Genomic DNA, 27776 nt, shown 5'->3' with positions numbered 1-27776 from the left:
TTTTTTTAAAACATAAAAACAATTTTTTTCAATTACATGTAGAAACAAAATTTTACACTTTTTCAATTCAGATTCTCTCCCTCTCTCCTTCCCTCTCCCCACACAGTAAATAGTCTGATATAAATTATAGCAGTGCTTCATGCAATACATATTTCCATATTCCTTATGCTGACAGAAAACATATCACACATACAATAAAAAAAAACTCATGAAGAAAAGAAAGTGAAAGATGGCAGAACTCAATCCAGTAGGAGAGGAACAGTAGTGATCTTTGTCCCTATACATTCATGCCTAGTAACCTGGTGTCTTAGTGGGTGGTATTCAGGACCTGCTGTCTTACCATGTTCCTACTTATCTACCATCCTCATTCTCTGGGAGTAGGATTGTGTTGCCCAAGCATCCAGCCATTCTATTCTGATTTTGCTTCAGGCAAAGAACAAGGGAATCCAGGTACTGAAGAGGAAACCTACCTTTGGTGAGTAGTACACTCTCCTGTCTTCAAGAGGAATATCCTACATTGTAATCCCAGAATATAATCAAATTATAAAATCTCATAAGAGGAAAAAAAAGTAAATTAAGAAATACTTTGAGGACTTTATTCATTTTAATGATAATCCCTGGACAGGAATTTTGCCCGTTCAACATTTCTGTAGACAAAACAGCCAACTTTCTAGTCTCATCCAGCTCAGGCACAGATCAGAAGAATGGCTGAGGCCTCAGATCACTGGAAGGAATTCTAGTCTCCCGAAGCACCACTGGCTCCTGGTCCTTCCCACTCCAGCACTCACTTCCTGAGCCTCAAACGAAGGAATTCAGCCCAAGCCACCATACATAATGCCCAGCCAAACAGATGAGACAGAGGCAGGCATTGTCTTGGTATCTGAGAAATGTGCCTGTTGAAGAGAGTGGGATAGAGATAGGGGGATGGAAAATGGTGGAATACTAAAGGCAGCTGGACATTGGATATGCCAAGGATAGTTCAAGATGATAGAATAGAGCAGATCAAAAGAGGGTCCTGAAATCAAGACCTTGAGAAAGGAGGAAGAATGGACCTTCTGAGTCTTTGTCTAGGACAACCCATCCTAAACTTAGGAAACCAAGCTTTCCTTTCATTGTTTTCAAATAGTGTCTCTGTGAGTGGATTCTTTGATCCTACAGTGTCTAGAAATAAGAGTTCAGTTGACAGAGGGAAATTCTTTGGACTACACTTCCCAGAATTCTATATGAACTCTGCACTTTGGTGGTTTCATCCAGATAAGGGCTTTCTAAACAGTTTGTTGAGACTGGTGGGATGTAAAAGTTATAATATCCGGAAGGCAAAAGTACATCTATTGTGATTGCTCCAAGATGGGAAGTTGTGTCTAAGTAAAGTCTGTTTTATATGCCAAATTGTGCTGTGCCTTGCAATATTACCACCCTGTGTCAGCACCCTTCAGTCTACCCTCACAATCAGAATCTGTGCAAATGGGTTTTCTCCATACTTGTGGAGCTCATATACAGCTTGCTGAGATATTCTCCCATGGAGAAAGGCTGTCTTTCAGTTCCAGGCATCATGGGAACATGAAATCTGACCAAATACAGACACATAAATTACAAATTTTGGGAAATTGAGTGAGAAAGGAAGTATTATAAGATACTTATAGCTTTTCATGAACAAATACCTTCAGAGGGGGTAGAATTGAAGGGGCAAATGCAAGAGACTTCCCAACTCCTGTTCTTTATCCAGTATATAATCTCTAAATGGTCTGTGCTCTGGGGAAACAACCATTAGCAAGAAGACAGAGCAGGTATTTCTTCACCTTTACTCAGTTCTCTTTTCTCATCCTGACTTCCCTCCCTCTTCTCCCTGCCTCTCTCCTCTCAGCCTTCTTATTTTTATTCTTTACAGACTTGTCTTTTTAAAAAATCTTCTTTGGGAGGGAGGGAGAGGGAAGAGGGGAAGGTTGGCTCCCTTAATTCAGTAGTTCTTTTTTTTTTTTAACCCTTACCTTCCTTCTTGGAGTCAATACTGTGTATTGGTTCCAAGGCAGAAGAGTGGTAAGGGCTAGGCAATGGGGGTAAAGTGACTTTCCCAGGGTCACACAGCTGGGAAGTGTCTTGAGGTCAAATTTGAACCTAAGACCTCCATCTCTAGGCCTGCTCCCAATCCACTGAGCTACCCAGCTGCCCCCAATTCAATAGTTAAGCTTTTCATCTCAGGATCCTTTTTGCACTCTTAAGAAATGAAAGACCCTGCCCACTTAGCCTCCCAAAAAACATACAGATAATTGCCATATTTGAAATTAAGACATCTTGATAATATTATGAAAATAGTTTTGACTTTGAAGACCATGCTTAGGGGAACCACAACCTTAAGTAAGTAAATCCATTTACTTTAGTGCAGAAATTTTGTTAGCTAGGGCTCCCTCTCCTGGCTAGACCTCAGCTTTTGTGGGGTAAAGGTTTGTTCATATTGAATTGAGTGCCTACCGATCTCATCCCCCTCCAGCCCCAAGGCATTTCCTCCTGGAGAGAATGTCCTTAGAAGTGTAGGAGGACTGCAGAACAAATTGGGTATTGTTTGAGTGCTGAACCCCACACAGTGGGTACCCAGGACTAAAGTCTCTAATCCCCTTCAAACCCTCTCACCTCAGGTTTAGCTGTGAGAATTTCTTCCTCCTCCTCCTCTTCCTCCTCTGGCTAATTTACAGAGATGTTAATTTCTGGAGCCCTCAGCTGATAAATCAACTCAGACTTTAGGGAGAAGAGTGAAAGAAAGGTATGATTCTTAAAGGCTCTGGAGAAAATCCAGTTTGCCTACTCTATCACTTAGATATAGGGAATGCCCCCCCCCCCCCCCACACACACACTTGTCCATTTGCCCATCCATCTTACTTAGCACAGAGATTTCTGAGGGGGATCTGGACCTGTGATTTCATCAGTGCAATGGGGCTCCTTCCACTAATGTATACCTTAGTTACCTGGGGAACTAAGACATTTAAGTCACCTGAATTCCAGTCATTCTGACTCCAAGGGTCACTCTAACTTCTAACTTTTATGTTATTTTTTCCTCTAGCACAGAGTGGAGAATGGAATTATTGTATTATTGGAGGCTGAATAGAAGCTCCTCTTTTCAGGGACAGATATCCACTGTCTTCCCTGGTTGTTCTTCATCTCAGTCCAGGCTCACATACAATCCCTTTGGGATTGAACTCTGGCTCCAATACCTTCTCTTCCTGGACTTTCTTCTCATTTTCCTCCGGCACTGGGTCATCTAGCCAGCTTAACTCCTGTGGTGAGAAGACCCAATCCAGGGCTTTCCGGATCCCAACAAGGCCCAGCAACTGTACCAGGAATAAAGTGGCTGTCAGGGAGCCGCCCTTCATGACCTGGCTCTAGCCTGTCTTTCCAGGTTGGTTACACACTTTTCTCTCCCTCTTGCACTCTACTCCTGCCAGGCTGGCTTACTTGCTGTACCCCCTATCTGACATTCAGTCTTCCACCTCCCTACCTCTGCCCAGACTATCTCTGGGGCACCTGGAATGCTCTCTGTCCTCATCTCCAATTCTCCAAACCATTGCTCCCTTTAAGATTTAGCTCAAGTGCTACTTCCTTTAGAAGTCCTTTCCTTTTAAACCCTTACTTTCTGTTTGACAATCAATACTAAATATCAGCTCCTAGGTAGAAGAGCAGTAAGGGCTAGGCATTTGGGTTAAGTGACTTGCCCAGGGTCACACTTGGAAGTGTCTAAGGCCAAATTTAAGAGTAGGACTTCCTGCATCCAGGCCTGTCGCTTCATCCACTGAACCATCTAGCTGCCCCCAGAATTTTTTTTCCTTATTCCTCTTGTTATTAATGCCTCTCTTCCATAGCCTATGTATTTATTTTGCATTCATTAGTATTTACTTATCTGGGAACATTTTGTATCCTTTCAGTAGAATGTCAGCTCCTTGAGGGCAGAGGCTGTAGCACTTTTATATATGTGTCTCCACCTACTAGCTTGGATACAGTAGCTGCTTGATTTATGCTTGTTGATGAAGGATTGGGAGGGCTACTGGATATTAGAAGAAGGATTGTCCTCCTATTCTGGATACCACTTCACTATGTGACTGAAATCAAATTTTTCTCTTTTCTCTCTGATTTCTCTAAGGGTTACCTTGGGAACCCTCCTAGAGTCAGTTCAGATTAATGATCCCCACTTCAATATAGCCAGACCTCAAAACATTTTGACCTGGGGGTTACTTTGGAAGATAGTTTCCATTTCATAAGATGTTAGTAGAAGAAAGTAGATTTCCCCTTTTATTTTAAGGAACTATAGATACCTCACGTATACTATATAGATTATGAAGATTGCCCTCTTCCAAACCCTGGGACCCCTTAACTCCCCCCCCCCCAACCCCACTGTCACCATGAGGGGAAACACAATAGCAGCTGCTGTAGACTTGACTGCCCAGAGTAGACACAAACAGATCAGCTGTACTGTTGTGAAGAGGTGAATTCGGCTGAGAGGCACATGCCGAAGAAGCAACAGGTCTGGCTGGTATTTTGCTGGCATCAGCAGCAACTTCACACGTTCTGAAAACTGTGGGCAAAGAAAGAAAGATTAGGGGATAGAGGTCTGAGGAATAGTTTTTATTTAAATCCCTGACCATTTAGTAACTTTGTCAGATATGACAAATCTTACAAGGGAGGCCTCTAACCTCTTCTCCCATCCGTTCCAGTAACAAAACAAAACTATCTCCATTGTCCTTTTATCTATAGAGTGGACTCCAGATGGCCTGAACCCAGGGAAGAGACCATTGGGGATAAGGAAAAGTTGAATAAGACTTTGAAGGATGTGGGGAACAAGAACTGAGGGCCACTGGGACCAAGAACAGGGAAAGCAGGACAAGAAAGAGCCTGGGAAGAGGGGTGGAGTGGGGTTGAAGATCAGAGTTAAGATGAAGGGGCCACTGGGTGATTCTGCTTACCTGGGTGCTGCTTAGTGCTGCCATTCCCATATAAAAGAAGATTCCATAGAGTACTGGCATGGGAATAAACTGGAAAACCCAAAGAAAGGATCTGGTTTCAGGGAGCTTCACCGATAGGAGGACATGGGGCCGCCAGTCCATTAGCAGTATCACCTTTAACTTGGGCATGACTGGGTGCTACTTGGGAAAAGTTCTTAACTGGGAGTCAAGATACCTGGGTCCTGGTCCTGTTTCTGTCACTAACTTGTGTACTTTTGGGTAGGTCATTTAACCTAAGACTCAAAAGCTTAGACAAATGACTTTTGAAGGTCCTTCTGGTGCTTGAATTTTATGAACTTTTGAATCCTGCAGCATTGACTTGTACTCAGCACTAAGATAAGCTTCCCTACAATAGGGGACTCTGACTCTGATGGTATTACTTAACTGCTCACATGTTTACATATGATTTCCCTAAATTGAAGAAGTTTCTAGAAGGCATGATCTTATATTTCTTTCTGTTTCTCCTATTCCCAGATTTGGGCCTTACTCATAGGTGTTTAATAAATACTTGCTTATTGAGAAATCAAGAGATTTTGTTTCAAATCTGTCCTGGGCTATAGAGTTGTACATATTCTCTTAGATGTCCCAGGAAGGCCAGGATTGAGCTGGAGGTCTCCTTTAGACTAATCCCCAAGATCCAAACCTAAGACTGTGACCCAAAGGGATACAGAATAGGGAAGGATCTGTTCCCACTAGGTTGACCAGAGCTCCACTAACAATACCTCTGTCCCAAAGACTATTACCTTGAGCACAGGGGCCAGAAAGATGGATAAACCAGTAAGGATGAAGACCACTAGTCCTGTGAGCCGCTGCTCCCTATGTCAAAAATGAAAAGCTGGGGTTGATGGGGATAAAAATATCAATCTTTCCAACCTCCTACCCTTCCCCCCCATACACAGAGAAAACTCCTGATCATGCCCTTCCCTCCAGATTCTCAATCAAATTTGGATCTTGATAAAAGAAAGAGGGACTTTTTGAAGCTTTCAGCTCTGATTTAAAGTAGCCAAAGGAATTCCCCTGCCTTAATCCAAACACAAACACTGACCCCACCTGATGCCCAGGAAGCAGGGCAGTTCCCCAGGAGCAAAGGCTTCACTTTCCCGGCGGAGACTATCCATATGGGCCAATGAGATGACAGTGGTGGAGACATACCAGGGCAACCCCAAGGCTGAGGTCAGAATCATCAGCATGGCCACCCAGAAAAGGTCTAAGTGGAATCCAGCGCCTTTCTGTAGTAGGGGAGGGATGACATAGATTCCAGTCAAAGCTCAATATCCCCACTTCATTTAACTATTTATTATGCACCTACTGTTTGACGGGCACTGCACCAGATGTAAGGGATAGAAAGGCAAAAAATGAAAAATTTCTTGCCCTCAAGAAGCTTAAATGTTACTAGAAGGGATATAGCTTGTACACACATAATTAAATGGATGATATATACAAAACAGATATCATGATTTTTGCAGGGGAAGGGATCACTAACAATCAGAGAAATCAACAAGGGCCTTCTAGATTATTCTTATTCCAGTATTCTTGGGGATTGGAGACTGACAGCCCCAGGGCTAGAAGGTGCTAGGTACCCTGAAGATAGGGACAGGCAGGGTGTCCTGAGGGAGCTAGGAGGCAATCTCACCTGAAGATGGTATTCCTTTCGGTTGAGGATGACAGCAGTTATCTGCTGGTCCATGAAGACAAGGATAGACATCAGAAGGGCTGGCAGTGCAGTTGCTAGGCACAACCACCAGGGATTAGTTCCAAACAATGGCACTAGCCAGGTCCGACCAGGATGAGTGGGCTATGTGTGACAGAGGTAGAGAAAGGATAGAGTGCAGAATGTCCACAAAAGTATCTTGCCCCTTGAACTCAAACCAAAATTCCTCTCAATTCATAAACTCTGTTCCTACTTGCCCCACCCTCACCCCCCTGCATCACTATGAGGAAATTCCTTCCTCTTCCCTCTTGCACTGAATTCAGGACCTGAAAGAGCTGGTATACAAACTAAATTCCTAGCAAAAGGTAGCACAGAGTTCAAGTACCTGAGCTAGGGGACCCTGGAGATTATCCTTCTATTGATATTGAAATATGACAAAAGAATGGTGAAAAATGACCTATACATGCCATCTTGGGTCTGAGGGTGTGTCAATCCAGGTTCAGACCTGCCAGGAGTCTGAGTCTGGGGCAGGACTGGGTGTGGTAGCGTCAGCTCTGATTACAGGAGCCAGAGCAGTGCTTGGGGAGTGGAGACATGGCGGAGGTAGAGACTTTGCTGCCTCTGAGTTCTTGAACCCTTAAAATTGCCTAAACAGAGTCCTACCCTCCCTTTACCTCCTCCCCTGGAGGCCCTTGAGGATATTGGGGCTTCTGAGACACAGGGAGACTCTAGGACATAGAGACAGAATCTAGATGCCTGAACTAAGCCATACCCCATTCCCCTGAAGAGCCCCTAGATTGAGAGGGCATGGATTTGTCTCTCCTGAAGAACCTTTATTGTGAACTACAGCTAAGGATATGATGATCCTCAGTTGTGGGCTACAGAAAAAAGGCCCAGAATGAAAGTTCAAATTTAAAAGTAGGGGGAATTGGGGGCTAGGACCTTTGACACCTCAGAGTCCACCAGGGTCCTCCTAGAACCAGAAAACTAGGAGTAGATAATAGAACAGGGACTTAAGAGTCTTCTTAAATTAGCAGACCCAGGTCCAGAACTGAGGTTCCTGAGATCCCTTTCTTTCCGTTCTCTACATACCCACAGGGCACACATCTTTGCCTCCCACTCCTCCTAGGACCCTTATCTCACCTTAAACTCACTGGGCACTGTGAGTTTGGGTGTGCTGAGGCCAAGGGAAGCATCCAATCCACAACCTAGCAGGATGGCCAGGACCATGGAGAAGTCACTGATCACCTTCCGTACCTGACCACACAGGATTCAATCCTAATCTGGCCCTTCCAAATCCCTGCTGCCCTGAGGAAACTTGCCCCCATATCAGAGAAGCAAACTAAGACACCATCCCTTCCTTCCCCCACCCCAGTCTTAAGTAATTGACATCTTCTAGAATAGTTAGATGGGGGAATAGGAGATATTTACCATGGAGGAGAAGAAATGGCTGGATTTGAAGTGCTTGAGGATGGTAGCACAAAGGAAGGTGGCAAAGAAAAGTAAGAGGGAAAACAAGGCAACATCCGGGACAAAGTGACAGCCACGACCTCTTGGCTGGCCTCCTTGAAAGGCACACTCGGGTGGGGACAGCAGAGACACATTGACATGGTGTAGGTCCTGATTTGAAGGGGAAAGATGGGAGCTAAAAGGCAAGTCCAGCTCCCTGGAATCACCCCAATGGAGTGTCCACTGGTGGGGGAGGGAGGGCCCTTTAGCCTGTAGGAACTACTGAGCTATATAAGTATTATGGGGGTGGAGGGTGGGACAGTAGGGACACTGCCAGAAAACACTGATTTCCCTGAGACCTGCCCCAAGAATCCTTCAGTTTTTCCCGTTCTCACCCAAGACCTGTCCCATCCTTAAATTTGCCTCTTCCTCACCATCCCCAGAGTAGCATCCATGTCCTCTGGGCTCTGCTCCTTCCACAAAGACATATTCCCTGAGGGAAAAGACAAAATAGTTGAGGTCCACACCCTTTGATGGTCATTGGAAAGAGTCAAATTTCAGCTCCAAGTGAGGAAAATAACTGGAACTTTCCCTAAAGGGAATGGGCTGCCCTGAGAGGTAGCAGAGTTCTTCCTATTGGTTTTCTTCAAGCAGAGGCTAGGTGAACACTTAACAGATGATTACAGTTGGGATTTCTTTTCAAATATGAGTTGGACTGGGGCAGCTAGGTAGCATAGTGAGTAGAGTATCAGGTCTAGAGTCAGGAAGACTTCCTGAGTTCAGATCTGACCTCAGACACATACTGATTGTGTGACTGTGCAAGTCACTTAACTGTCTGCCTCAGTTTTCTCATCTGTAAAATGAGCTGGAGAAGGAAAGGGCAAACCATCCCAGGATCTCTGCCAATAAAATCCCAAATAGAGTTGTAAAGATTTGGACATGACTGAAAAATGACAACACCAAGTTGAATTAGATGACTTCTGAGGTCTGACTCAGAAATTCTGTGATTCTGTAAAACTATCCTGTTTGTTATATTTGAAACTTAAAACAAAAGTCTTGACATTCAATCACATATTTGAACCTAAGTTCTCTCCCTGTGAATTGTGCCTTTCACTTGTTGTGCAATTATATATAGGCAATAAGACTTATGATACTTTCTCTTAGAGTCACCTGATAGTTCCCCATATCAGCCCACCTCCCTCATACTCACCTTTTGGGTCTGGGAAATAACAGAGGCAGCCATAAAGAGTGAAGCCAGTAACTCCAGAGGGGCCAGGTTGGAATATAGGAAAGGCCTCTGTAAGGTTCAGCATCTTGCCAATGGCATCATAGATGAAGATAAGGCTGATAAGGGCACAGAAACCTTCTTCTGTGAAGCGGGTAAAATAACGTACCAGGACACTGGCCTCTGTAGCCACCAGCAACAGGCAGAAGAATGCCACCCAGATCCCCACCCACAGGCGGAAGGGTAGGTAGTCTAGGCCATGATTCCTATTCAGTGGAAGAAGAAAAAAAGATTCAAGGGCTCTGAGTTTATCTGCAATCCCTACCATGGGCCTGGCCTCCCCAGACAGCTTTTCTGCAATCCCCTGAAGGACAGAGGTGACTACAAAAAACTCTCCCCTCCTTACTCCCACAAAGCTATGTAAAAGTCATGCAAGTACAGTGGCTGCTTCCCCAGGTGGTAGCTAGCAGTTAAGTGAGAAATGAGGGACAGGAAGCCACGGTTACCCCAGGTTTTGGGAATCCCCACTGGACACTGTCTTGCCCTGAATTATATGCAAGGGTAGGATAATGGGGGGTTGGGGAGAGTTGATATTCTCTTACCTGCTAAAAGAAAAGAGTATCCGTTCAAAAACAAGGATAGGCCCTGTGCTACTGAGGATGGTAAGAGGCTGTCCTGCAAAGAGGCAGAAGATAGCCCCTGCCACAGAGGTACCCAGGAAGCTCTCCAGCACACCCTGGTAAAGTGGAGATTGTGGGAATGCATCACTTCAGGGACTGAGAATAAGCCGCCCCCCCACCCCCACCAAAGTAGCTCTTAGTACCCTTTATAAGAAAGGGAATAAGGCCATACAGTTGAAAGGAAACCTAATAGGCCACAGACTTCCTAGTGTCTATCTTCTGCCCTAACTGATTTTCTGTGTTTAGGGCACTAGCTCCAGAAAGTGGTCTCTCTGTCCTCAGAATTCTCCATGGCTCATTGGATTTAAATGAGCAAAAACCTAGTGTAAGTCCTGGCTCTGCTACTCGGGACTTCTGACAAGCTAGACAAGAAAAGATAAAGGCACAAGTGGAGACGAAGGAGGTTGTGTCACTGAGCTAAGTGTTGTGGGCCTGTGCTCCTTGACTCCAGTCTCCTTTGGAAAACTACATATTCAGAGGGCTCCCACCCAATACAACCCACCTGGGCATTGTCGGTGGCATCACTCAGTAGTCCACCGAAGGTGATAGCATTGGTGATTGTGGCCAGATAGATGTAGAGTATAGCAGAAAGGCTCTGGGCATCAAAGGCATCCAAGAAGTCACTCAGGTACCAGGGGGCCTTCCTTCTTACATCCTGAACCAAACCCCCAAACAGCCTACCCTCCCTCACCCCATCCCAGGCATCAGACCAATCCTAAAGAGGAGACATTAGAACCCTCTCCCCATTCCAGATAGGCTTTCCAAGGTTTCCTCCAGGTCATATCTGGCAAGTCCATCCCATTGTACCCTCTCAAGGGTTCCAGGCTCTATGCCCTTCCCCTGACTACAGCTGCCCTGGTCTCCCATGTCCCTTCTCCCTTTCCCTCCCAGTTCCACTGTTTATCTCCCTTCTGGCCCACACTCACCTTCCTGTCCTCTTCAGCTCCTTACTAGCATGCTGGGGCTCATACTCATAGCCATGTCTGCCCCTCTTAGAGTTAACACTCCCGTTGCAAGAGCTCTTGGATTCCTGAAGCTGTAAAGGAAGTCTAACAAGGGAAAAGGCTATGGAGTTGGTTTAGTCATACCAATGGCCCCTCGGGGAACTTCCCTAACTTCTGAGATTCTCAGCCTTTTCCCCTGCTCCCCTCCTACCATGCCCCAAACGTTGCCAAGTCTTGTTGATTATACCTCCACAATCCCTCTCACATCCATTTTCTTCTTTCCGTTCACACACCCTCCACCTAATACATCACCTCTCACCCGAACTATTGCAACAGCCTCCTAATTACTTTTCCTGCTTCCAGTCCCACCCCTCGACATTCATCCTACACACACAGCTGCTAGATGAATATTTCTAAAGCATGGCTTTGACCCCATATCTCTCTCTCTCTCCCTCTCTCTCTCTCTCTCTCTCTCTCTCTCTCTCTCTCTCTCTCTCTCTCTCTCTCTCTCTCTCTCTCTCTCTCTCTCCCTCCCCTTCCTCTCCCTCTTCCTCTCCTCTCCCTCTTCCTCTCCTCTCCCCTTCCCTTCCTCTTTCCTATTCACTCCTTCCCTCCCTCCAAAAATCTTCAGTGTTGCCTCTAGGATAAAATCCAAAAAGCCTCAGCCAGGCCTTTAAAGACTACTACTTGGCTTCTACCTACCTTTCATGTCTTATTTCATATGACTCTGCTTTATAATACCATATTCCATTTCAATTGGCCTACTTTTTTTAAGCCCTTAACTTCTGCCTTATTATCAACACTAAGTACCATTCCCAAGAAGAGTAAGGCTATTGGGCTTGAGTGACTTTGCCCAGGGTCACCCAGATAGGAAGTGCCTGAGGGCAGATTTGAATCCAGGTCCTTCCAACTCCAAGCCTGGCTCTCTCTCCACTGAGCCACTTAGCTGCTCCAGCTGACCTACTTCTTGGTGTGGTTCAGTTGAGTCTGATTTTGTGACTCCATTTGGTTTGGGCTTTGTTGGTTGATTGGTTTTTTTCTGGCAAAGATACTGTCATTTCTTTCTTCAACTCACTTCACAGATTAGGAAACTATGACAAACAGTTAAGAATTCTTGCCCAGCTAATAAGTGTCTGAAGCCATATTTGAACTCAGGAAGATGAGTGTGCCTGACTCCAGGCTCTGTACTCTATTCATTGTTCTACCTCACTGCCTGAACTAACCTTCTAGCTGTTTCCCATACAAGAAATTCAGTCTCCCACCTCCATGCATTTTTTGGCCCAGAGAATGTATTCCCTCCTCACTTCTGTGCCTGACAGTCTCCAGCCTCCTTTAGGAGCCAGCTCAGATGCCACCTTCTCTGTGAGGCCTTCCTGATGCTCCCAGATGTCATGTTCTTCTACTCTTTGTATTTTTGCATGGCTTTTTATTTATTTGGTGATATACATGTCTCACAGACATATACAAGTAGGATGTGAAGGCCTAGACTCTGTTTATTTTTTGTCTTCATCTTTCTATTCTCAGAACTTGCCTGGTGCCATGCACTCAGTAATGGCTTAGGAAATGTTTGTCTAATTGAATTGAGTTGCCCTGCTCTCTAGTGGCTGTCCATGGATACTGCACAGAAAGTTCCTCAGTTGGAGATGAAGTGGGTGTCTTCTTTTAAAAATAAGGTCTAACTTTCATAAATTCTAACCAAAAAATCATTTAAAAAATTTAAAATACTGTACTGCATAAAACTGTGAACACTAAGTTACCTTTACTTTAAAATATATATACTAATAAAAATGTCAAATTTTAAAAAATTAAATGTCTTATTGTCTTCAATCTTTGTTCCCTTTTTGATCTCTTTTGCTTTTTTGTATGTAGTCTTTCAAATTCTGTTGTAGTTATTATTATTGGTTTTTACATAATTATATATTTGGGTTTTTCCTATATACTTATAACCCTGATATATAATCAAGTCACAAGACCATAGATTTAGAACTCAGAAAGGACCTCAGAGCTGTTTTATCTAGAAGAACCCCAAACCCAACCACATGGCTACATGGTACAGTGTTAGATCTAATCTCAGATCCAGCCTTGTACACTTATTGTGTGATCCTAGGCAAGTTATTTAACCTCAGTTTCTTCATCTGTAAAATGGGGGAGGGGGTAACAATAATACTTCCCACTCAAGGTTGTTGTGATGATCAAATAAGATAATATTTTAAAAGCACTGTTTGAATTTATTATTTTGTAGATAAGGAAATAGACTTAAGGTGGTTAAATGATTCCTAAGGTCCTTTAGGTAGTGAAGATCAGAGGTGGGATTATGCTTACAGAACTTTTGACTTCAGAGCCAGGACTCTTTCTACAATACCATCAATTCAATAACATATGTAAGGGCCTAATAACAGAAAAGGAAGAAAAGGGAAAGGAATAAGCATTTAAATAGCAACTACCCAATGCTAGGGATAGCTAGGTGACTCAGTGAATAGTACTCAGATTCAAAAGTTCAAATCCAGCCTCAGACACTAACTATGTGATCCTGGGTGCGTCATTTAACCCTGCTTTCCTCATCTGTAAAATGAAATGGCAAACCATCCTAGTATCTTTGCCAAGAAAACCCTAAAAGGGGTCAAGAAGGGTTAAACACAACTGAACAACTGCTCCATACCAGGTACTGTGCTAAGGATTTTACAAATATTATCTCTTTATCCTCATAACAATGAAGCAGATAGTTAGTCTTTCTGATTCCAATTCCAGCAAGTGAAAGGCATGGATTAGGATCTGAGGATTCAGGAATAAAATATGAAATGGTTCCTGATTACATGAAATATATATTCTAATATAAGAGATACAACATGTGTGTGTGTAGAGAAGTATAATACTGGATAGGGTATAATGGTGACAAAGATGAGATCCAAAGTATTCTAGGAAAATTTGAAGCTATAGAAGATGCCCTTAGTGGGAGGAATCTCATATGCTTATGCTTCCTTTCCTCTGAACCACTCTAAATGCCTTCTGTCATTTCTTTGTACTCTTCATATTTGCCTTTCTTGTAGCACAATCATATTTTATGATGTTCATATATGCCACAATCTGTTTAGCAGTTCTCAAATTGTTCCATACCCTGGGTTTGTTGCAATTTTTCAATATTACAAATAAAGCTACTATGCACATTTTAATGCATAGACAAGTCTCTTTTCCCACTGCCCCTAAACTCCATAGAACATAGTCCTAACATCAGTGGACCAAAATATGTGAGCAGTTTTGTAGCTCTTAACACATCATGCTGACTTGCTGTCTGAAAAGATTGTACCAGCTGGGCAGCCCCACCAGTGTGTGGGGATTGAACTTTTTCATTTTTTACTATATTTGCCTATTTGAAGTGGTTGCTCAGAGTTGCTTTAATTTGAATTTCTCTGATAGTTTGAACAATTTTTCAAGTTATAATTGACAGTCAATGCTTCTTTTTTAGAGATATGTCTGTTAAAATCCTTGGACCACTCACATGTCTATTGGGTCTACTCTTTTCTCCATCAGTGGGCTTAAAATAGGAATCTGTGGGGGAAGATTTATGCAAGATGAAGATTCCTGCCTCTTCCTCTCTTCCCTTTCTTGTACCTCTTATGCAGAGTAGACAGGCACTTTGGCGGAGGGATCCGTTCTGTGGGGTCACTTCTGCCAGGGGGCAGCACCATCACCTCTTCTAGGAAAGCATCCATTGCTGAGATAAGGTCTTGGGGACCACTAGCTTGGCAGACTGACCAATGAAACACCTATAGAGGAAGTAGAAAGGGGGAGTTAAGTTAAAAACAACAAAACTTCCTTGATGAAAGGAAAAGATATCAAAAAGAAGGAAGAACAAATAAATTCTTATGGTTGATTTTGTTTAAATTTATGTATTACTCTTCTCCATGAAAAAACATAGTTTGGATTCTGTGGTTTGTTTACCCACAATCACCTCGTCACTTAAGAGTACAGCTGCAGCTCTGCCCATCTCATGATAGTCTTTTCCCAGGATTGGGGGACCAAGGACCATGCAGACAAACCTGGGGCAGAACAGTGAAAGCAACATAGTGTGAAGAGTCAAAGGCCCAGTTTTCCCTTTTGCACAGCAACTCTTCCCTTGTACACATGCCAGCTCTTCAATTCTAAGTTTCATCATCTGGATATGAGCTGGACAACAATGACAACAACTAATACCTCTATATGCTGTTTAAGATTTACAAAGCACTTTCCTCATAAAAACCCTGGGAAGGAAATGTTACAAATATGATTTCTCATTTGACAGACGAGGAAACTGAAGTTCAAAGAGATAAAGTAACATTCATAGTCATGCAGCTAGGAGATATCCAAGCTAGGATTTGACACCAATTCTCCTGACTCCTGATTGACATTCCTCTGACTCACCCCTTATGCCTCTACCAATGATCCTTTTCCCAGCCATCTTCCTGAGCCCTTGTCCCTAATATCCAGCCTATACCTGATGGGTAGGGGTACTTCTGTCAAGGTTCCCAGCACCACTGGCTCCCGAAGTTGCACAAACGCTCCCAGTCTCTGGTCCAGGAAGTCCACTTCTCCAACTAGCACAGCTGCAGCCTCAGTGGCAGGGGGCAGCTTCTGCCATAGAGGGCTCTGTAGCTGGTGAATTGGGTAGGGCAAAAGGGTGAGGGACTGCCTGGAAGGGAGACTCCTGGGAAGCAGCAATTTGGGGAAGGAGGAATGAGGTGGGGAGAATCTGTGCTGATAAAAGTTAGATGGTCTGCATGTAGGGGACTATAAGAAAAGAAAGAACTGTACCCTCCCACTCACCTGTGCCCAGGGCCTGGGGAGCCTCTACAGTGCATGTAGCTTAGTGGGGGTGGGGTGAATGTGGGTCCCATAACCACCCCTCCAGACCTGGCTAAAGGTGGGAAATTACACAAACCTCTTCCTTCAGGGGTGGCTCTTCAGCAGAAAACATCTTAGTAGAATGTCTACCTGTCAGAGATGTTAAAAAGGATATTCTTCTATGGGGTGGGAGGTTGGGCTAGATGACGTCACCCCATGCTCTCTCCTAACTTTAAGATTCTGAGATTTTCTAATTGATGGCTGCAAGTGTAGGGGCAGAAGACTTCAGCTCAATATATGAAACAACTTTCTAGTGATTCAGGCTGTCCAGCAAAGGCATGCACAGCCACATAAAATAAGGACTTCCTTTCACCAAGTACAGAAACAAGGGACAAATGAACACTTGTCATATGTGCTATAGAACAGGAGTTTTTAGCCTGTTCTGTTCATGGCCTTGAAAAAATATTTTGATAATTGCATTTTGGCATAATTGGTTTCCTTTGTAATCTGATAAATTTTGTTTTGTGCTTTTTAAAAAAATGTATGAGGAGTATATAGGATTTAACAGATTGACAAAAAGTCTATGAATCCTTGCTACAGAAGGTATGTCTATATTGTGTGAGAACTTAAACCAAATTTCTTTTAAAGTCCCTTTCAACCATATGATTCTGTGACTCCCCTGAACTTATATGAGGAAAGGTCAAGAGAAACCCATCAAAACACAGAAAGCTTTGTTCTCAGGAATATTTTTTCCAAGGATTCCCTTGGGGGAAATATAGCCTCTGAGGATTCTGGAGAAAGAGGTCTCTTACCCCTACAGAGTCTTGTACCAAGTCTCCTGGCAGCTGACCAACACATGGCCTGGATGTGATGCTGAGGTCTCTGGAGCAGGATGGATTTCAGCCTCTCTCTCACTTCTGGGTTCAATGATTCCAACTTGGTCACCTGTTCTGGGGAAAAGAGACACAAAACTCTTGTCTTTTGTTTCTACTTGTCATTCCAGGAACTGTTTCCTTCCCCCTCATTACTTCCCCATCTCTTCCCCAGGGATCAGACTCTTTCTCCTCCAGCTGGGTTTGCCATGTAATCATATTCTAATTCTGGGAGAATTTCAGAAGTGGGGCAATAATGGTGGTCATCTCTCTACTTTTCTACTCTGAAATCCTGGGAATACCCAACCCTTCTCCACCCAATCAGTAAAAATCATTCCTATGCTTGAGACTTAGGGAATCCTAAACCCATTCCAGGGGACTGGAGTGAATTTCATGATGCAACCTTAACTTTGCTCAGGGGGGAAAAAAACAACTGTTTTGTGTCAGAGACATTCCTAGTATTTGGGAAACACTCCAAATCTGGAAACACAGAAACACCCCAAATCTGGAAAAATTGGGAGACCCTCTCTGGAACAGAAAGCTAGAGGAATGAAGGCTTGTAAGTACACCCCTATTTAGGGTCTATCTACTTCTTATCTTCCATGGATACCTGCGAGTTCAGAGATACTTTGTACAGGACAGTCTAAGAGCACCAGGCCTGTGGTCAGCAGGGCCCGAAGCTCCCAGATGCTTGACAGGGATAAGGTGGGCACATGGGGGCTGCTCCAACGCCTCGCTTCTAGGTCTAGCTTCTCTTCAAACAACATCCATCTGGGTGTGTATATAAGAGAATAGCATTAGGCTCCATGAAGCCCAAATACCCAATCCTCCTCTTCTACTCCCACCCTCTTACTCCCCACTGATCTGTGGGGGAAAAAAAGAAAAAAAGAGAAAAAGACACACTCAGTTTCCCTAATAAGGATCTGGAAGATAAGAGGGGAGAGAATTAAAGATATGGGAAGTGACAGTGGCAGTACTCCCTCTCCACTTTGGCTCTTAAAGTTCTGTCTTCTCCTCCTCTGCCCAAACTAAACAGTTGAGAAATGTTTAAATGTAAATATGAAGTGTACATATGTGTATATGTATAGTATACATGCATATATTGTATGTATATATGTATGTATATATGTACAATTTTTGTAAATAGATCACTTATGTTTAATTTTATTGTTACATGTATTTTGCATAAGTGAGTTTTGTTTGGTTTAATTTTTTGTAAAAATTTTACAATGTTGTGTTTATTGTATTTTTCCAAAAATTTTTCTCTAAGTTTGATGTTTATGCATTGCAATAGTAATAGAATTTTCTGTATTAGTTCATAAGAGTAGTATTTTATGATTCTAATGTTTTGCATGAAAGTTGTGTTTATCTTTTGATTTTGATGTTATTTGCTTGTTTTGCTTTTGCATATGTTTGAACTTTGTAATTGTTCATTATACTTTCCCTTTTTCCTTCCTTGATTAAATCCCTAGAATAGGATAGTATTAGATAGGATAAGATAGTTGAGTGTAGATTGTTTGTTATTTTGGGTAGATATTTTAGTTTAAGGAATATGTAACTTATGTTAGTGCACAAATGCCAAAATAGTGTTTTTAACACAATTTCGGCTTTGTGCAAAGGGGGGACTGTAGCTAGGGAATTTGCAAAGTTGATTGACAGCTCTCAAGCCAAGATTCTGTAGAGCTGGCTGGGTCAGGATTCTAAGTGGATTGGGCAGCTAACAACTGTCTCTGTGAAGCTGGGATTCAGACATAGAAGCTGTGTGTCTGAGAGTCTTCCTGAAGAAATCATCTTTGAAGCTGCCTAACTTGGATTATCCTCAAGAAAAATGTTGAGTGTGAGTTCCCCATTCACTCTGGTGGACAGAAGTGATTTGGGTGAGATTTCCTCCCTTCCTGGATCTTGTAAGGCCCTACATCTTGATTCTTCAGTCTGACCCTACCAAGGACTCTGGAGCTTGTGAGAATCTGGGCCCCTTTTTGACTTTATCTTGATTTACTCTTTAGTTAGTTAGGTTAAGCTTAGATTAGATTAGAAATTTTAGTGAGTAAATATCTGGGTGGGTTATAGTAAATTGGCCCATCATCCCCTAGTCAATTTTAGTCAATAAAACTGTTTATATAATTGCATGTTCCCTTCCTTAAACTTACCCTTTCCCAAAATTCCCATATAACAGAAAAGAGAGTAAGTAAAGTGATTAAAGGAGAAGGAGATCCAGAGGAAGGAATAGGAATTGGGGCTCATTTGGCAAGGGTCCTTAAATTACTCACCTGCCTGTTTCTCTCCATTCCTGGGTTGGAGGGCTTCCCAATAGTTCATTCAGTTGAATGAAGAGGTAGGGACTTCCTTCCCCTCTCTGCTTCCTTCCCTCTGCTTCTGGGGGACCCAGACGGGTAGGGCTATGGCTGGTGCTTGAGTCTCTTAGTGGGGAAGTCTCAGGATCCCCCAGGTTTTCAAGCTCTTGTTCTGGTGGCCTCATTTATCCAACAGATTAGGACAACCAAACTACTTGGTCTTGTCTGATCCAGAGTTCCTAAGCCTGGAGATGACTTAGGGAGCCAAGCAGCTTACCTTTAAAAGGAGGGCTTTGGGTCCTACCTGAATGAAGCACCACCCCTTTGCACCACCCCTATTCCATCTTATGTCCAAAAACACATACACAAATATAAGCACATCTATACCTGCTGACTCTGGATCAGCCCAGCTGAGACTATTCAATTATCAACTCCACCAACCATGCCTTCCCCACCCCAGCATGGGTGTTTGTGTATGACCATCACTGGCATCCTCCCCTCAGGGAATTCTAAGCCCTGTCTAAGTCTGAGGGACTCTTCAGAACCTCAGCTTTCCCCTCCATCCCCAGGAGGAGACAGGGAGGTCCATGGGGCATGGACTTTTAGACAAGTTGTTGTGTATAAACAGTAAGAGGTAGTTGGGTTGGGAAAGCCAACATACTTTCATATCATACCTCTCCTCCCCTCTGCGCATATTGTGCACCCCCCCCCCCCACCTTTCCTCCCCTTATTTTGTGTCAAGTGCAAATAATAAATATCCAAGGCTGTTTTCATTGTCATCAACTCAGTGGGGGATGGGAGTTAGTCACATTTAGGGAGGGAACCAACATAAGAGTTCATGTTCTACTAGACCATAAATGGTAAAGCTAGGGTTTTGTTTTTTTTTTAAGAATTTAAGAAGGATGACTTGAGGGAAATGGGAACAATTACTTAAATTTTAAAAGTTTTATTTTTAGTCTGAACTTAAACATCATAATTTCCATATACCTGGTAGATCGAAAAATAAGAATGGCACATGAATCCTCTCTTATTTTGTATAGTTTGCTTTTTAAGTATATAAATTCAATTGATAGCTTTCAAAGCTATCTTGTTTTCTGTGCTTTTGTTTGGCCTTCTTTATATTCTTTTTCTCTACACATACACACAAAAGATGTCTTTAAAAAAAATTTTTTTTTAACCCTTACCTTCCATCTTGGAGTCAATACTGTGTATTGGCTCCAAGGCAGAAGAGTGGTAAGGGCTAGGCAATGGGGGTCAAGTGACTTGCCCAGGGTCACACAGCTGGATAGTGGCTGAGGCCAGATTTGAACCTAGGACTTCCCATCTCTAGGCCTGGCTCTCAATCCACTGAGATACCCAACTGCCCCCACAAAAGATGTCTTGGTGGCTCTTATTTTCTTTCTTTTAATTTTCTTTCTTTTTCTCTTTTTTTCTTTATCCTTTCCCCTACGCATTAGGGGGGGGGGGAAGGTTATTGTGTCAGGTATACATAGTAAAGCAAAACAAATTCCCACATTGATGAACATCGATCTGGGTGTGTACAGAAGGGCAATAGCATTAAGCTATTCTCCAAAGACTGTCTCCAAAAAATGTCCATTACTTCTTTGTCAAGAGATGGGTGGCATGTTTCATCATTAGTCTTTGTTATTGGTCATTACATTGATCAGAGTTCTTAGGTCTTTCAAAATTATTTTTCTTTATTATGTTATCATATAAATTGCTCTCCTGGTTATGCTCACTTCTCTCTGTATCAGTTTATACCTGTCTTCCCAGAGTTTTCTTAGCCCTTTCATTTCCTCATTTCTTATGGTGTAATAAAATCCTATTGTATTCATCTACTTTAATTTATTTAGCCTTTCTCTAGTAGATTAGCATTCTCTTAGTTTCAAGTTCTTTGCTTAGTAAGTACAAAAAGAGCTGCTATTAATAATTTTGTATGTATAAGTCCTCCTTTTTCTGTGATCTTGTGGTGGAGACCTGAAAGTGATATCACTAGATAATTTAATGATTTTTGGAGCAGAATTCCAAATGGTCAAACTTTTTGTTAATAAGTAGGCTATAGTTAGGGTGTGGAGCCAAGATGGCAGAGAAGGTACCCATCTGAACTCTACCAAATTCCCCTCCAAAAAACTATGATATAATAATGCCTCAGAAAAAATTCTGGAGCAGCATAACACACAAAAAGACAAGGTGAAGTAGTTTTTCAGCCCCAAACAACTTATAAGGCCAGCATGAAGGATCTAGTGCTTCACAGTGGAGATGGAATATAGCATACCAGGACAAGCCTATCAATGGTGGCAACAGGCCTTGGGTGCAGCTGAAGTAGCTGCAAAGGCTTCCAGAGCCCTCTAAAAGGGTGGCAGGTTGGAGAACTGCTTAGAAGATTACAGGAATGCCTTTGCTGGTTCTGGGTATAAGACTCTTGTCACATTGTTGATATGCAGAACCAGAAAGCAGTCCAAGGGCTGGATCTCAGGGTAAGGAGGAGCATTTGAAGATATCAGTGCTTGTGGCAACAGGGGAGAAGAAAACCCTAGTCACAGTTCTGGGGGGAAAAGAGTGCTTGTGGTTACTCATAGACCAGAGCACAGGCTGTGAGAATATTAAATACACCCCTCCTTACATCATACCACCTTGGAAGAACTGAAATCAGATAAGACCCCAGAGCCAACTCAGAAGGCAGCTGCACAAAGACCCTAAAGCTTAAAACACTTCTCCCACTACTCTAGTTACAGAGCCCAATTTAAACAAGCTTTTTTTAAGCCCTTACTTTCTGTCTTATATTGATTCCAAGGCAGAAGGGTGGTAAGGATTAGGCAATGGGGGTTAAATGACTCATCCAGGGTAACACAGCTAGGAAGTATCTGAGACCAAATTTGGACCTAGGACCTCCCATCACTAGGCCTGGCTCTCAATCCACTGAGCCATCCAGCTGCCCCCTAAAAAGTTTTTTTTTTAATTAAAAGAAAAGAAAAAGACTAAAAATCAACCAAACAACAACAGCAACACTCAAAATAGGAAGTTATTTTTATGAGAGGAAGGAGCAAAATGCAAACTCAGAAGGCAGTAAAATCAATACTGCTACAACTAAAGCTTCCAAGAAAAAAAAATTAATTGCTTTCAAACCCTTAAAGAATTAATAGAGAAGCTAAAAAAAAGATTTAAAAAATCAAACAAGAGAGGTAGAAGAAAAATTGGAAAAAGAAATGAGAATGATACACGAAAATCATAAAAAAAGAGTCAACAGCTTGGGAAGGGAGGCACAAAAAATACCAAAAAAATTAACATCTTAAAAAAACAACAATAGAATAGTCCAATTGATAAAAGAGGCACACAAATCCAATATAGAGAAGAATTTCTTAAAAAGCAGAATTGGCTAAATGGGAAAAGATATACAAAATGCCCTGAAGAGAACTTTTTTAAAGGCAAAATTGGCCCTATGGAAAAAAAGGTAGGAAAATCAATTCACTGAGGAAAAGAACTCTTTATAAAGTAGAATTGGTCAGATGGAAAAGGAGATACAAAAGTTCACTCAAGAAAATAATGCCTTACACTATCCACGTCCATAGAAAGAACTATGGGAATAGAAAACCAGAAGAAAAACATATAATTGATCATATGGTTTGATGGGGATGTGATTGGGGATGTTGACTTTAAATGATCACTCTATTATAAATATTAACAATACAGAAATAAGTTTTGAACAATGATATAAATAAAATCTTGTGGAATTACTCATTGACTCTGGAAGGGGGAGGGAGGAGGAAAGGGAAAGAGCATGAGTCATGTAACCATGGAAAAATATTCTAAAGTAATTAATTAAATAAAAGAATTTTTAGAAAAGAAAAGAATGCCTTAAAAATTAGAAACAGACAAGGGGAAGCTAATAACTTCATGAGACAACAAGAAATAATCAGACAAAGTCAAAAGAATGGGGGGGGGGAGAAGAAAATTTGAAATATGTCATTGGAAAAATAATCCAGGAGAGAATTAAGAATTGTTGGCCTGCCTGAAAGCCTTTTCCTGACAAATTTTTTAAATTGCCATTTCAGGGCAATCTCTACCTTTTCTCAGAATAGCCCACCCTTGGGCATACCAGGCATTATGGATTGAAAACTCTGGAAAATGAGCATTGAGAAGGTAAGTCCAAATTGTAGTAAGCAAAGAAAGACTGCAAAGTGATTTACAGGAGCATGTGACACAGAATCACATGAGAGCCTGGGTCAAGATTCCAAGAGGTTGTGGTCCCAACTGAAACCAGACTTCTTGCCGAAACTTTTGGAGGTAGCTGTGATTTCCACCCTTCTACAAGATTTCTGACCCTCTGTGAGATACCAGCCTGAGGAGAGATTTGAACAGGCTGCTGGCAGCTAGATTGAAGGCCAAAGAAGAACCATCAGATCTCTACTGGACCTAATTTGGACTTTACCTATGGGATCTTGGCCCATTTCTGGACTCAGTTTGTGAGGTTCTGTTTGGGGGGAACTTAACCTATTTAGTTTAGGAAGTTAGCTAATAGGATAGTATTAAAGGAAATTAGTTTGGGGATAAGATCAAGAAATTTTCCTTCTCCTTTGTTACCCTCATACCTATCCCATTTCCCCCATCAATAAACTTAAAATATTTAGATGTTTACCTCTTGTCTCTTCACCTTAAACATCTCACAATAACAAAATCCAGATGGAGGTATGTTTTGGGGTTTGATGCATCATAGGTGAATTTAAAGACACCAAAAAGGGAATAAGGAACATGTGCAGGTTTGGGGGATTCCCCTGGACTGCCATAGCCCTTAGTGCACATGTCCCATTGAGTCTCCCCCAAGACTCAATCTTGTCCCACCTGCCACCAGTTGCCAGTGTAGGAGATGTCTCACTACCCTTATGGAATGTCTTCATCAAAGATGGGGAACATAGGAAGGATATATAGTACAGTAAACTACCACTATTGGTGATTAATAATGCCTAACAGTTCAGAACTAAGATAAATACAGAAAAACATAAGCAATTAATAATATACAGCAGCATAAAGCTGATGTACAGAACAGTATAAAACCATTGAGTGATTAATTGATTAATAATAATACAGATTGATTAACTGATTAATAATACAGATTTTATAATTTATGCTTAATTCTAAAAATACAGATTTTGCAATTTATGCTTGACTACTGATAACTGGTGAAAAATGCAAGATTTCAGAACATGAGGGTCCCATTTCTTTCACTGCCCATCACTGCCCACCTCCATCAGGGACAGCTAGGTGACTCAGTGGATAAAGAACCAGGAGACCAGAGGTCCTGGATTCAATCTGGCCTGAGACACTTCCTAGCTGTGTGACTCTGGGCAAATCACTTAACCCCCCATTGTCTAGCCCTTATTGCTCTTCTGTCATGGAACTGAAAATTCTAAGATAGAAGGTAAAGGTTAAAAAAAAAAAAGATTAGGGGGGCAACTAGGTGATTCAGTAGATAGAGAGCCAGGCCTAGAGACAGGAGGTCCTAGGTTCAAATCTGGCTGCAGATTCTTTCTAGTTGCATGACCCTGGGCAGCTCACTTAACCCCCATTGCCTAGCCCTCGCCATTCCTCAGCCTTGGAACCAATTGTTAGAACCAGTATTGATTCTAAAGTGGAAGGTAAGGCTTTTTTTTTTTTAAGTTACTAGATTAACTAAGGGAAATTGAGGCAAAGTTAGGCTTTCTTATCTAGATAGAAATTCCTCCTATACTTTGGGTCCTCCTCCAATCATCCCTTATCCTCTTCCCCCAAGTTGTTGTCCTTGAGTTCAGTCCTTTGTTCCCAGCCAAGAATTGAATCGATCTCACCAAATTTTTCAGCATCCTACATAACTTTATAAAACTATAATGGGTAGTCACCTATTTGCATTGACAGGTCTCTTCTTATTGGGAATTTCTATGTCATTTTTATACAAATTATTTTTATTTAAAAAATAGTCCACTACCCTTGAATTGAATCAAATTGCCCTTGGAGGAGAGAATATCCAGAGTGTGGTGAATGGAGCTCTAGTCAATCCCTCTCCAACATAGTGTGAAGAAGAGCTGAATATTAATGTCTATATGTATGCTTGTGTGAAGGGAGGAGGGTCATAGGAGCAGAAGGAGGAACTACATGACCACAATAAATCAGACACAAAAGAGAACCCTACCCTGAGGATTTCTGGAGGGCTGAGAAGTTGGAATGTGTCTATGTTGGGGATAGAAGGAGGGAAATGAAGGAATGAATAGTAGGGGAGTGGAAGTATTTGTACTCAAAGGGCCTGGGTTTGCATCCCAACTCTGCTTCTACCTGAATGATCCTAATAGGCAAAGTACCACATCTCTGTGCACCTCCATTTTTTTTCGTGTAAAATGAGGTGGCCTATCCTGGCTCTGGGGCAATATCTTCACTGTGAGGGAGAAGGAAGCCCAGATGATCAGATCCTGACAGTTCAAAGGGATAATAGCTTAGGGTAGCCAACTGGTCCCTGTCCATCATCCATATTCATTGATACCCTTCCAGAGAGGGTGAGCTCCTTACCTAAGATCACCAAACAATCAAAAAGCCAAGCCCAAATTATCAATAATATGGAAATAGGTCTTGATCAATGACACAAGTAAAACCCAGTGAAATTGCACATTGGCTGGGTGGGGGGGTGGAGAGGAGGGAAGGGAGAGAAAGAACATGAATCATGTAACCATGGGGAAATATTCTAAATCAATTAATTAAATAAAAAATTTCAATAAAAATTAAGTTTTATATAAAAAAAGCCAAGTCCAGTGCACAAATCCATGTCAAGGAACCCTCAGTTTGTACCCTCACCATTCCCTACTTCATGAACTCCAAGTCTGCCATGCTGTAATTCATTCTAATCAGCAATCATTTTTATTCAATACCCATAATCTGTTCGATTCTACCAGGGCAAAGTCTACCAGGGCAAAGTCGAGAGTCCCTGCCTCCAATAAGTTTACATTCTGCTGCTTGTCCTTTTCTATGTCCACTGAACTGACTTGTGAGTCTCAGGACTTTGACTGGCTTCAAGGAGAGCAGATTGGAAGACCAAATGGGACAATCATAATACAGTATAAAGTAAAGGTAAAAGCTTTGGAATCTCAATATCTGAATTTAAATCCTGCCTTTGTCACTTATTGCCCAGGTCCTCAGGCAAGTCACTTAACCCTCTGGGATTCAATTTTCTATGTAGAATAAAGGAGTCAGACAAGATGGTCTCTAAGGTCACCTCCTGCTTTAAATCTGTGATCCCGGGATTAAGAAAATGCTTTTTTGTACAAGCTGTACACCCCATCTGTGATGGCCACTAGAGGGCACTTCCTCTCTCCAGCCACCCTTGCTGTGGTTTCCTGCCTAACTCCCCACCTCATCCCGACACACACCCTCCCTTTTCCCAGGCAAAAAGCCCCATACCACGGAGATGACAGAGAAGTCTGCTGGATGATAGGAGGGAGGCAGGCACAGAAATACCCGGCTGTTGATTTTGGAGGAGCAGAAGGGAGAATGAGGAAAGGAAGAAAGATGGCTGTTGTGAATAAACATCTGTACGGCTAGATCCCTTTTCTCCCCCTGCTCTCCCCATCCCCCAATATCGAGGATTATCTTTCTATGACCAAGTGATCAGTGGCTGGGCTAGGATAAATAACTGGAGCCAGGACCACAGGATTATGGGAATGGGAGCTGAATGGTACCTTAAGAAATCATGTCATCCAAACCTCTTATTTTACTGATCAAAGGAAACTGAGCTCTGGGAAGGTTGTTATTTTCCCAAGGACACATGGGCAGGAAGTTGTGAAATTCAAATTTGAATCCAAGACCTCTGGACAGAAAGCCGTTTTTTTTTTGTTGTTGTTGTTGTTTTTGGTAATTGTTGTTGTTGTTGTTGTTTTCAAAAGAATTAACCTATAGGATTGCACCCCCTTTGCCTCCACCCACTGGTGACTGAGAACTTGGACCCCCAAGAGTGAAAGAGGCCCCTGGGGACTAGGGTCAGAGTATGAGTCATCAGATCACCAGATGGTTGGGGACGGGAGAGATGAGGGCATGGAGAGGGGCCAATTCACTAGTTTCGGTCTGGAAGAGGGATAGGAACTTAAGGCACAGGCTATGACCAGTGTCTTCAAGAATGTGCCAAACATCTCAGAGTCACTTGAGACACCCAGAGGTTTAGCCTGACCTGCCTGCAGGTCTGAGGGGAGGAGTGGGGAATGAACTTTTACCTCCCAGGGACTCTCAGAGCTAAACTAGTCTCTGCTGCTTCCTCTCCCAACTGCTGCACATCAAATCTCTTCACACCCACAGGCCAAATAACATGGGGGAGAAGGAGACAGATGTTTGGGCAGGGGTCTGGAGGGAGATGGGCTGGGAAACCTTCTTCTTGCTATGTTTTCCCCTCATCTTGTACACTGGTACATCTACCCAATACATAGTTACCCTTCCAAGACATCGACCCTCTAACACCCCCAGAAGAGCAGCAATGAGAGGTGCCAGTAAAAAATGTGAGTCAAAGGGAAGTGAGACAAAAAATCAACTCAGAGTCAGAGGCAACCAGATAGACAGGGATGTCAACTCAGATGGAGAAAATCAGCTGCCAGCTATGTATGTTCTTCTTATACTGGTCTTGCTGCTCAGGGCTCTCTCCCCATCTCTTCCCCCATCTCCTGCAAGCCATAAAGATCCTTTTCCTTACCCTGCCTCCTTTTCTTCCCACTTTCCTTCCCAACTACCACTTCTGGCCACCTGCAATCCTGCCCCCTATGTGGCCTGAGTTAGGAAAATCTAAGGCCTGTATCACAACCAGGCCCTAGACAATGGTAAGTTGTGTTACTTGGACCCATCTGCTCAGACCT

At 42.6% G+C, this 27776-nt stretch overlaps 1 protein-coding gene across 3 annotated transcripts; it reads right to left on the bottom strand.

The window, feature by feature from the left end:
• Positions 1-574: 574 nt before the first annotated feature.
• Positions 575-26501, bottom strand: SLC4A9 (solute carrier family 4 member 9). 3 transcript variants are annotated; one of them, XM_056811398.1, is made up of 22 exons: positions 18898-26501; positions 17238-17398; positions 16568-16705; positions 15853-15905; positions 15409-15566; positions 14887-14974; positions 14547-14701; positions 10920-11042; positions 10496-10670; positions 9916-10049; positions 9299-9579; positions 8523-8581; positions 8071-8259; positions 7783-7896; positions 6622-6783; positions 6039-6217; positions 5732-5804; positions 4950-5018; positions 4388-4561; positions 3193-3323; positions 2629-2776; positions 575-893 (listed from the first exon to the last, which is right to left on the bottom strand). In XM_056811398.1, the coding sequence occupies exons 1-21, from the start codon at positions 19104-19106 to the stop codon at positions 2680-2682; spliced, it is 2922 nt and encodes a 973-aa protein (XP_056667376.1). In that variant the 5' UTR covers positions 19107-26501; the 3' UTR covers positions 575-893; positions 2629-2679. The 3 variants fall into 3 exon arrangements, with proteins under 3 accessions (XP_056667376.1, XP_056667374.1, XP_056667375.1); XM_056811396.1 differs by lacking the exon at positions 7783-7896 and having other exon boundaries at positions 2629-4561; XM_056811397.1 differs by lacking the exons at positions 575-893; positions 2629-2776; positions 3193-3323; positions 4388-4561 and having other exon boundaries at positions 6034-6217.
• Between the last annotated feature and the right edge of the window lie 1275 nt (positions 26502-27776).

The sequence above is a fragment of the Monodelphis domestica genome, chromosome 1 (genome assembly GCF_027887165.1).
Source record: "Monodelphis domestica isolate mMonDom1 chromosome 1, mMonDom1.pri, whole genome shotgun sequence".
Taxonomy (NCBI): domain Eukaryota; kingdom Metazoa; phylum Chordata; class Mammalia; order Didelphimorphia; family Didelphidae; genus Monodelphis; species Monodelphis domestica.
Note: the sequence above shows the minus strand (reverse complement) of the source record. Positions and strands in the feature narration are given on the sequence as shown.

What these genes read in the sequence shown, in the direction of transcription:
- SLC4A9 (XM_056811398.1), bottom strand. Translation starts at nt 19,106, where the DNA reads ATGAGGCCACCAGAACAAGAGCTTGAAAACCTGGGGGATCCTGAGACT. An exon ending in CTGTCTACTCTGCATAAGAG is followed by an intron (nt 11,043 to 14,546) that starts GTACAAGAAAGG and finishes TTCCCTTGTTAG; the next exon opens with ACTTCCTTTACAGCTTCAGG. An exon ending in CTATTGTGTTTCCCCTCATG is followed by an intron (nt 3,324 to 4,387) that starts GTGACAGTGGGG and finishes TTCCTGGTACAG; the next exon opens with TTGCTGGGCCTTGTTGGGAT.